We start from the raw sequence: 10,572 nt of genomic DNA on the forward strand, positions 1-10,572 counted from the left end.
TCTCACTCTCTCTCTCGCTCTCTTTCGCTCTCTTTCGCTCTCTCTGCCCTCTCTCATTCTCTCTCTCTCTGTCCCTCGCTCTCTCTCTCGCTCTCTTTCGCTCTCTCTGCCCTCTCTCATTCTCTCTCTCTTATTCTCTCTCTTGCTCTCTCTCTCTTTCTCGCTCTCTTTCTCATTCTCTCTCTCTCACACTCTCTCACTCTCTCATTCTCTCTCTCTCGCTCTCTCTGCTCTCTCTCATTCTCTCTCTCTCTTTCTCTCTCTCTCTCATTCCCTTTCGCTCTCTCTCTCACTCTCTCTCTCACTCTCTCTCATTCTCTCTCTCTCACACTCTCATTCTCTCTCACTCTCTCTCGCTTTCTCGCCCTCTCTCGTTCTGTCTCGCTCTCTCTCTCATTCTCTCTCTCTCTCATTCCCTCTCTCTCTCTCTCTCGCTCTCTCTCTCATTCTCTCTCGCTCTCTCATTCTCTCTCTCTCTCATTCCCTCTCTCATTCCCTCTCTCTCTCTCTCTCTCTCTCTCATTCTCTCTCTCTCTCTCTCTCTCTCTCTCTCTCATTCCCTCTCTCTCTCGTTCTCTCGTTCTCTCTCGCTCTCTCTCCCTCTCTCTCTCTCTCTCTCTCTCTCTCTCTCTCTCTCTCTTCATCCCTTCTGTTAGAAAATTGAGCCGTTTGCCAGCAGTTGCAGCGTGGCTCTCTCCTCCCTCCAATCTTCTATCTCTACGTTGAGCAGCACCAGCAACCTGAACAGCACCAAGGTGTGTGTGTGTGTGTGTGTGTGTGTGTGTGTGTGTGTGTGTGTGTGTGTGTGTGTGTGTGTGTGTGTGTGTGTAGTCTAGTGGTTAGAGTGTTGGGTCAGTAAGTGACAGGTTGCTAGTTTGAATCCCTGTGCCGACAAGGTGAAAGTTATCTGCCCTTGAACAAGGCACTTAACCCTAATTGCTCCTGGGTCGTCGTCAATAATGGCTGATCCCTAGCCGTGACCCCACTCTCCGAGGGTGCCTCAGGGGGAGTGGGATACATGGCAGCAGTTCCTGGCCATAACTAAAGCTCGTGGTGTGTGTGTGTAAAACCGTGGTGTGTGTGTGTAACACCGTGGTGTGTGTGTGTGTGTGTGTGTGTGTATGTGTGTGTGTAACACCGTGGAGTGTGTGTGTAACACCGTGGTGTGTGTGTGTGTGTGTGTGTGTGTGTGTGTGTAACACCGTGGTGTGTGTGTGTAACACCGTGGTGTGTGTGTGTGTGTAACACCGTGGTGTGTGTGTGTGTGTCTAACACCGTGGTGTGTGTGTGTGTGTGTAACACCGTGGTGTGTGTGTGTGTGTAACACCGTGGTGTGTGTGTGTAACACCGTGGTGTGTGTGTGTGTGTGTGTAACACCGTGGTGTGTGTGTGTGTCTGGTTCAGGAGGTATCTGAGGTGCTGGAGCAGCAGAGGTCTCTGATGAAGTGTGTGTTGGAGGACACCCGTCTGAACAGACTGAGGCTGGAGGGAGGAACAGTCCTGGCCCGGATCAGGAAGGACGAGGCCTGTGAGAATGACAACTACAGGTACTGCTGGGAGAGGGTCTGCATAACCAGAACTTACTATTGGATCAGATGTAGTGCACTATATAGGGAAGAGTGTGCCAAATGTAGTGCACTATATAGGGAAGAGTGTGCCAAATGTAGTGCACTATATAGGGAAGAGTGTGCCAAATGTAGTGCACTATATAGGGAAGAGTGTGCCAAATGTAGTGCACTATATAGGGAAGAGTGTGCCAAATGTAGTGCACTATATAGGGAAGAGTGTGCCAAATGTAGTGCACTATATAGGGACGAGTGTGCCAAATGTAGTGCACTATATAGGGAAGAGTGTGCCATTTGAGACACATCAGAGTTCTATCCAAAGATCAGAATGTTGGCCGTATGAAACCTCTGTAAAGATCATGTATAACTCCTTTATGAAGCATTCAGACAGTGGTGCTCAACACAAACATATATCGTTATGGTCACTGATGACAAATCTATTACCCATCACCACCATTCGTTGCCAACCTACTGTTGTCCTTGCTGTCCATCCAGGGATGCAGTGGACATGGTGAATGTCCTTTATAACCAGGTGGATGAGGAGGTCCATAAACTGGTGATCCTCTCCAACAAGTCCCTGAAACAGCTGGAGAGTCTGCTGGAGGTCCGCAGGTTTGAGGAACAGACTGAGCAGGTGGGATTTTCACTTCAGTCAGACTGATGGCTTGTCTTTGGACATTTCATTCTGTCGTTGTGATTTCACTTCAGTCAGTCAGATGGCTTGTCTTTGGGCATTTCATTCTGTCGTTGTGATTTCACTTCAGTCAGACTGATGGCTTGTCTTTTAACATTTCATTCTGTCGTTGTGATTTCACTTCAGTCAGACTGATGGCTTGTCTTTGGACATTTCATTCTGTCGTTGTGATTTCACTTCAGTCAGACTGATGGCTTGTCTTTGGGCATTTCATTCTGTCGTTGTGATTTCACTTCAGTCAGACTGATGGCTTGTCTTTGGGCATTTCATTCTGTTGTTGTGATTTCACTTCAGTCAGACTGATGGCTTGTCTTTGGGCATTTCATTCTGTCGTTGTGATTTCACTTCAGTCAGACTGATGGCTTGTCTTTGGGCATTTCATTCTGTCGTTGTGATTTCACTTCAGTCAGACTGATGGCTTGTCTTTGGGCATTTCATTCTGTCGTTGTGATTTCACTTCAGTCAGACTGATGGCTTGTCTTTGGGCATTTCATTCTGTCGTTGTGATTGTGCTTACATACAGTATGTTGAAGTCCTTTCTAACTTGATCTACTAATGTCTAATAAGCTGCTAGTAATCTGATAATGTGAGCTACAGTGGCCCTGATTCTAAAGTATTGGATGTTAGCGTATTATACAAAAGCCTTACATCCCATCTCCTTCCGTCTCTCCCTCCAGATCAAAGTATGGTTCAGTGTGGAAGGAGAGAAGCACCTCACTGCCCTGGACTCTCTTCCTCTCTCTCTGGCTACGGTCAAAGACATGAGGCAGAGTTTGGAACAGTTCTTTGAGGAGTCAGTTGTAAGTTTAAACATTGTACATTTCTTCCTGACTTGTTGTTTTTTGCTTTAAAAACTGCTTCTAAGACTCTTATAAACTCCATTTCCCATGATCCTCTCCTCTCTGTCTACGTACAGCAGCAGCAGAAGCAGGGTTTACTGCTGGTCAGGCAGTCAGGGGAGTCTCTGCCCAGCTCGGCCTTGCTGGACTTCAAACAGCACCTGGGATCCATCCTGGGCAGAGTGGAGAGGAGGAAGAACCAGCTAGACATCCTCACCAACCTCTACGTGTTCTACGGCTCGGTAAAGACAGACCCAGGATCATTTCCCATTCTTCATTTATTTATCAAGCAAGAGAGATTGAGGGAAAAGGATGTGATCGAGGTGTCTTGGGCTGCATCCCAAATGGCGCTATGAATCCTGGTCAAATAGGGAATAGGGAGCCACTTATGACACAGAATACTGTACGGGTTGATCCTCCTTACTATGCTGCTGTGTTTGAACCTTGACCTATTGATAGATATAATAGATACATATTTTATACATTATATCAATCATATACACTGAGTGTACAAAACATTAAGAACACCTTCCTAATATTGAGTTGCATCCCCCCTTTTACCCTCAGAACAGCCTCAGTTCATCAGGGCATGGAGTCTACAAGGTGTCCAAAGCGTTCCACAGGGATGCTGGCCCATGTTGACTCCAATGCTTCCTACAGTTGTGGCAAGTTGACTGGATGTCCTTTGGTTGGTGGACTCTCCTTGATACAGTGGAATCTGTTGAGCATGAAAACCCTAGCAGTGTTACAGTTCATGACGTAAACCAGGGGGGCCTGACACCTACTACCACATCCCGTTCAAAGGCACTTATAAATATGTTGTCTTGCCCATTCACGCTCTGAATGGAACACATACACAATCCATGTCTCTAATTGTCTCAAGGCTTAAAAATCATACTTTAACCAGGTCTCCTCCCCTTCATCTCCACTGATTGAAGTGGATTTAACAAAGTGACATCAATAAGGGATCATAGATTTTACCTGGATTCACCTGGTCAGTCTGTGTCATTGAAAGAGCAGGTGTTCCTAATGTTTTGTCCACTCAGTGTCTGTTCTGATTCTATTTCTACGTACTATCCGTCCTGTCCTGCAGGCTAACCAGTGGATGGAGCACTGCCAGGACTACCTCCGGCAGCTGAACCTGGAGAGCAGTGGTGTGAGCCTCCCTCCTGCAGTACTTGAGATCCTCCAGGACTATCAGATGGAGGCCTCCACGTTCTCCCTGGACAACTTCAGCTCCCTCAATGATATGGTCTTGTCCTTGGACAGGTATACCGCCTGCTGTAAGATAGGCTGGGGAAGGATAGGGTGGGGTAGGGTTGGGTAGGGTAGGATAGGATAAGGTAGGGTAGGATGGGATGGGAAAGAGTAGGATGGGGTAGGATAGGAAAGAGTAGGATGGGGTAGGTTAGGGTGGGGTAGGGTAGGATAGGAAAGAGTAGAATAGGATAGGGTAGGATTAGAAAGAGTAGGGTAGGATAGGATAGGAAAGAATAGCACAGGGTAGGACATGAAAGAGCAGGATGGGATAGGAAAGAGTAAGATGGGGTGGGATAGGGTAGGATAGGGTATGATAGGAAAGAGTAGATTAGGATAGGGTAGGATAGGCTAGGAAAGAGTAGTACAGAATAGGAAAGAGTAGGATAGGGTAGGATAGGAAAGAGTAGGATAGGGTAGGATAAGAAAGAGTAGGATAGGGTAGGATAGGATAGGAAAGAGTAGGATAAGGGTAGAATAGGAAAGAGTAGGCTATGATAGGGTTGGATAGGAAAGAGAAGGCTAGGATAGGGTTGGATAGGAAAGAGTAGGATAGGGTAGGATAGGAAAGAGAAGGATAGGGTAGGATAGGAAAGAGTAGGATAGGGTAGGATAAGAAAGAGTAGGATAGGGTAGGATAGGATAGGAAAGAGTAGGATAAGGGTAGAATAGGAAAGAGTAGGCTATGATAGGGTTGGATAGGAAAGAGAAGGCTAGGATAGGGTTGGATAGGAAAGAGTAGGATAGGGTAGGATAGGAAAGTGTAGGATAGGGTAGGAAAGAGTAGCATAGGAAAGAGTAGGATAGGGTAAGATATGAAATATTAGGATAGGGTAGGATAGGAAAGAGTAGGATAGGGTAGGATAGGAAAGTGTAGGATAGGGTAGGAAAGAGTAGCATAGGAAAGAGTAGGATAGGGTAAGATAGGAAAGAGTAGGGTAGGATAGGAAAGGAAATAGTAGGATAGGGTAACATAGGAAATAGTAGGGTAGGATAGGCTAGGAAAGAGTAGGGTAGGGTAAAATAGGGTAGGGTAGGATAGGGTAGGATAGGAAAGAGTAGGATAGGGTTGGATAGGAAAGAGTAGGATAAGGTAGGATAGGAAAGATTAGGATAGGGTAGGATAGGAAAGAGTAGGATAGGGTAGGATAGGAAAGTGTAGGATAGGGTAGGAAAGAGTAGCATAGGAAAGAGTAGGATAGGATAAGATAAGAAAGAGTAGGGTAGGATAGGGTAGGATAGTAAAGAGTAGGATAGGGTAGGGTAAAATATGGTAGGGTAGGGTGGGGTAGAATGGGAAAGAGTAGGATAGGATAGGAAAGAGTAGGATGGGGTAGGATAGGGTAGGATAGGGTAGGATAGGAACAAGTAGAATAGGGTAGGCTATGAAAGGAAAGAGTAGGATGGGGTAGACTAGGGTAGGGTAGCAAGGGGTAGGATAGGAAAAAGTAGGATAGGGTAGGTTAGGAAAGGAAAGAGTAGGGTAGCTTCAGCAACAGCTAATGCAGATCCAAATAAGATCCTACATCCTAATAGTATAGCTATAATTTTGTTAATTTCATTGTGAAAAGTTCAGTTAAGTTTTCTGCATCATATTGGCCGCCTTTTTGTCTTTTTTTGGATTCCACTTGCCATTGCTGTTTTAGGAATAGAAAACAATGTGGTTTCATAGAAGGACACAAATCAAAACCTCTTGAACCACGGCCCGCTCATTAGGCAGGATTAGGCAGTCGCCTATTGAACCTTGGACCACGGCCGGCCCGCTCATTAGGCAGGATTAGGCAGTCGCCTATTGAACCTTGGACCACGGCCGGCCCGCTCATTAGGCAGGATTAGGCAGTCGCCTATTGAACCTTGGACCACGGCCGGCCCGCTCATTAGGCAGGATTAGGCAGTCGCCTATTGAACCTTGGACCACGGCCGGCCCGCTCATTAGGCAGGATTAGGCAGTCGCCTATTGAACCTTGGACCACGGCCGGCCCGCTCATTAGGCAGGATTAGGCAGTCGCCTATTGAACCTTGGACCACGGCCGGCCCGCTCATTAGGCAGGATTAGGCAGTCGCCTATTGAACCTTGGACCACGGCCGGCCCGCTCATTAGGCAGGATTAGGCAGTCGCCTATTGAACCTTGGACCACGGCCGGCCCGCTCATTAGGCAGGATTAGGCAGTCGCCTATTGAACCTTGGACCACGGCCGGCCCGCTCATTAGGCAGGATTAGGCAGTCGCCTATTGAACCTTGGACCACGGCCGGCCCGCTCATTAGGCAGGATTAGGCAGTCGCCTATTGAACCTTGGACCACGGCCGGCTCATTAGGCAGGATTAGGCAGTCGCCTATTGAACCTTGGACCACGGCCGGCCCGCTCATTAGGCAGGATTAGGCAGTCGCCTATTGAACCTTGGACCACGGCCCGCTCATTAGGCAGGATTAGGCAGTCGCCTATTGAACCTTGGACCACGGCCGGCCCGCTCATTAGGCAGGATTAGGCAGTCGCCTATTGAACCTTGGACCACGGCCGGCCCGCTCATTAGGCAGGATTAGGCAGTCGCCTATTGAACCTTGGACCACGGCCGGCCCGCTCATTAGGCAGGATTAGGCAGTCGCCTATTGAACCTTGGACCACGGCCGGCTCATTAGGCAGGATTAGGCAGTCGCCTATTGAACCTTGGACCACGGCCGGCCCGCTCATTAGGCAGGATTAGGCAGTCGCCTATTGAACCTTGGACCACGGCCGGCCCGCTCATTAGGCAGGATTAGGCAGTCGCCTATTGAACCTTGGACCACGGCCGGCCCGCTCATTAGGCAGGATTAGGCAGTCGCCTATTGAACCTTGGACCACGGCCGGCTCATTAGGCAGGATTAGGCAGTCGCCTATTGAACCTTGGACCACGGCCGGCCCGCTCATTAGGCAGGATTAGGCAGTCGCCTATTGAACCTTGGACCACGGCCCGCTCATTAGGCAGGATTAGGCAGTCGCCTATTGAACCTTGGACCACGGCCGGCCCGCTCATTAGGCAGGATTAGGCAGTCGCCTATTGAACCTTGGACCACGGCCGGCCCGCTCATTAGGCAGGATTAGGCAGTCGCCTATTGAACCTTGGACCACGGCCGGCCCGCTCATTAGGCAGGATTAGGCAGTCGCCTATTGAACCTTGGACCACGGCCGGCCCGCTCATTAGGCAGGATTAGGCAGTCGCCTATTGAACCTTGGACCACGGCCGGCCCGCTCATTAGGCAGGATTAGGCAGTCGCCTATTGAACCTTGGACCACGGCCGGCCCGCTCATTAGGCAGGATTAGGCAGTCGCCTATTGCGGCAGATTGACAAGGACTGCATTTTCTCAGCTATTATGTCATAGTTATTATTATTATTATGTCATAGTTATTATTATTATTATTTCATAGTTATTATTATTAGACTGTAGTTACCATATTATTATTATTATTATTATGTCATAGTTATTATTATTATTATGTCATAGTTATTATTATTAGACAGTAGTTACCATAGTATTATTATGTCATAGTTATTATTATTAGACTGTAGTTACCATATTATTATTATTATGTCATAGTTATTATTATTATTATTTCATAGTTATTATTATTAGACTGTAGTTGCCATATTATTATTGCTACTAAGCATTATTTGTTTGTTGTTTTTATTTCAAATAATAAATAAGTAATTTAGGGGGCTTTTTTCACTTTGGGGTGCAGTTTCCCCTAAGTACAGATCTAGGATCAGCTTCCCCTCCCCCAATCCTAACCTTCACCATTAGTGGGGGAAATTAAAAACTTACCCCAGATGAGTGTCTTGGGGCAACTTCACACTACACCTGTTTTTTCTACTGACCTTGTCTCTCTCCCTCTGGCCAGCCCCCGGCAGACCCATCAGTGGAACGTCCTGTGGACCAAGTGTCAACAGACCAAGAACCAGCTGGAGGAAACCCTGGCCCAGGCCACAGCAGCAGTTACTGCAGCCTCTGACTCTGCAGCCTCTAACTCTGCAGCCTCTAACTCTGCAGCCTCTGACTCTGCAGCCTCTAACTCTGCAGCCTCTAACTATGCAGCCTCTAACTCTGCAGCCTCTAACTCTGCAGCCTCTGACTCTGAAGCCAGAAATTTAACCAAAGACCCTTCAGAGCCTGCAGACAGACAGGGGGGCTGCACTCACACGGAGCAGCACGGGGCTGCTGGAGCGGATCTTGTTTTACCTGAGCTGCCCACTCTAGGGTCAAGGATCATAGTGTCGTCGCTGGAGTTTGAGGAAGAAACCAAGCCTCACTCCACAGGGCACTTCTCCTCCAACAACAATAAGAGCCCCTCTTCCTGCTCCTTCACCTCCTCCTCCCTTTTCCCCTTCCCCCCCGCCCCAGAGGGAGACCCCCCCTTCCTCAAGCTGCTGCAGAGCCCCTCTCTGTTCGACGACACGGACAGCGACTGCACCATCGACTCCCTGGGGGCCGCCTCCTGCCACTCGGAGCCCGTCTATTCGTCCTCTGGGACGCCACTCCACCAGCACCGCCAGCACCGCAAACAGCCGCTCAAGAAGATCATGAAGAAGACGCTGAGCTATGAGCTGCCGGCGGCGCAGGACGGTGGCCACGTTGACACCAGCCACCTGCATGGCTACACAGGGGTGTACATCAAGGGGCTGGAGGTGGCCAACAACGTGTCGGTGGAGAAGAAGCTGCAGAGGCCTGACGTGGTGAGCCCGGCGCTGGGACGCAGCCGCAGCATGTCCTCCCCCACCAGACACCCTGAGGGAGATGGAAAGAAGCATAGCAGGTGAGGGGAAGGGGAAACCTAGTCAGTTGTACAACTAAATGCATTCAACTGAAATGTGTCTTCCTCATTTAACCCAACCCCTCTGAATCAGAGAGGTGCAGGTGGGGGGCTGACTTAATCACCGTCCACGTCTTCGGCGCCCGGGGAACACTGGGTTAACTGCCTTGCTCAGGGGAACAGTGGGTTAACTGCCTTGCTCAGGGGAACAGTGGGTTAACTGCCTTGCTCAGGGGCAAAACGACAGATTTTTACCTTGTCAGTTCAGGGATTCAATCCAGCAACCTTTCGGTTACTGGCCGTACCCGCCAGGCTACAGGACACACTGTCAGCTGAATTAACAAAATAATATTGTCTGTGTTCCAAATGGCACCCTATTCCCTACATAGTGCACTACTTTAGACCATGGCCCTATTCCCTATATAGTGCACTACTTTAGACCATGGCCCTATTCCCTATATAGTGCACTACGTTAGACCAGGGCCCTATTCCCTATATAGTGCACTACTTTAGACCAGGGCCCTATTCCTTCCTAGCAACATGAATGAAAAATCTGCCATTTTGGTCAGAAAAACTTTCATTCATTGAATGATAGGATCTCTGTCTCTTCCCTCCTCAACAGTAAATGATAGGATCTCTGTCTCTTCCCTCCTCAACAGTAAATGATAGGATCTCTGTCTCTTCCCTCCTCAACAGTAAATGATAGGATCTCTGTCTCTTCCCTCCTAAAACAGTAAATTATAGGATCTCTGTCTCTTCCCTCCTCAACAGTAAATTATAGGATCTCTGTCTCTTCCCTCCTCAACAGTAAATGATAGGATCTCTGTCTCTTCCCTCCTCAACAGTAAATTATAGGATCTCTGTCTCTTCCCTCCTCAACAGTAAATGATAGGATCTCTGTCTCTTCCCTCCTCAACAGTAAATGATAGGATCTCTGTCTCTTCCCTCCTCAACAGTAAATGATAGGATCTCTGTCTCTTCCCTCCTAAAACAGTAAATTATAGGATCTCTGTCTCTTCCCTCCTCAACAGTAAATTATAGGATCTCTGTCTCTTCCCTCCTCAACAGTAAATGATAGGATCTCTGTCTCTTCCCTCCTCAACAGTAAATGATAGGATCTCTGTCTCTTCCCTCCTAAAACAGTAAATTATAGGATCTCTGTCTCTTCCCTCCTCAACAGTAAATTATAGGATCTCTGTCTCTTCCCTCCTCAACAGTAAATTATAGGATCTCTGTCTCTTCCCTCCTCAACAGTAAATTATAGGATCTCTGTCTCTTCCCTCCTCAACAGTAAATTATAGGATCTCTGTCTCTTCCCTCCTCAACAGTAAATGATAGGATCTCTGTCTCTTCCCTCCTCAACAGTAAATTATAGGATCTCTGTCTCTTCCCTCCTCAACAGTAAATGATAGGATCTCTGTCTCTTCCCTC

General features: G+C 48.0%; 1 protein-coding gene across 3 annotated transcripts in view; it reads left to right on the top strand.

The window, feature by feature from the left end:
* zgc:158766 (uncharacterized protein LOC100009641 homolog) overlaps nucleotides 1–10,572 on the top strand; it is an 84,102-nt gene that overhangs the window by 49,061 nt on the left and 24,469 nt on the right. For 2 of the 3 annotated variants that reach the window (XM_036936299.1, XM_036936305.1), the window contains exons 9-15: nucleotides 657–755; nucleotides 1,405–1,547; nucleotides 2,061–2,199; nucleotides 2,937–3,059; nucleotides 3,176–3,340; nucleotides 4,192–4,367; nucleotides 8,233–9,144. In XM_036936299.1, coding sequence (XP_036792194.1) covers nucleotides 657–755; nucleotides 1,405–1,547; nucleotides 2,061–2,199; nucleotides 2,937–3,059; nucleotides 3,176–3,340; nucleotides 4,192–4,367; nucleotides 8,233–9,144 — 1,757 coding nt within the window. The remainder of the gene's footprint in view (nucleotides 1–656; nucleotides 756–1,404; nucleotides 1,548–2,060; nucleotides 2,200–2,936; nucleotides 3,060–3,175; nucleotides 3,341–4,191; nucleotides 4,368–8,232; nucleotides 9,145–10,572) is intronic. The other variant, XM_036936302.1, reaches the window with a different exon arrangement.

This window comes from Oncorhynchus mykiss, chromosome 2, assembly GCF_013265735.2.
Source record: "Oncorhynchus mykiss isolate Arlee chromosome 2, USDA_OmykA_1.1, whole genome shotgun sequence".
In the NCBI taxonomy this organism is placed as follows: Eukaryota; Metazoa; Chordata; class Actinopteri; order Salmoniformes; family Salmonidae; genus Oncorhynchus; species Oncorhynchus mykiss.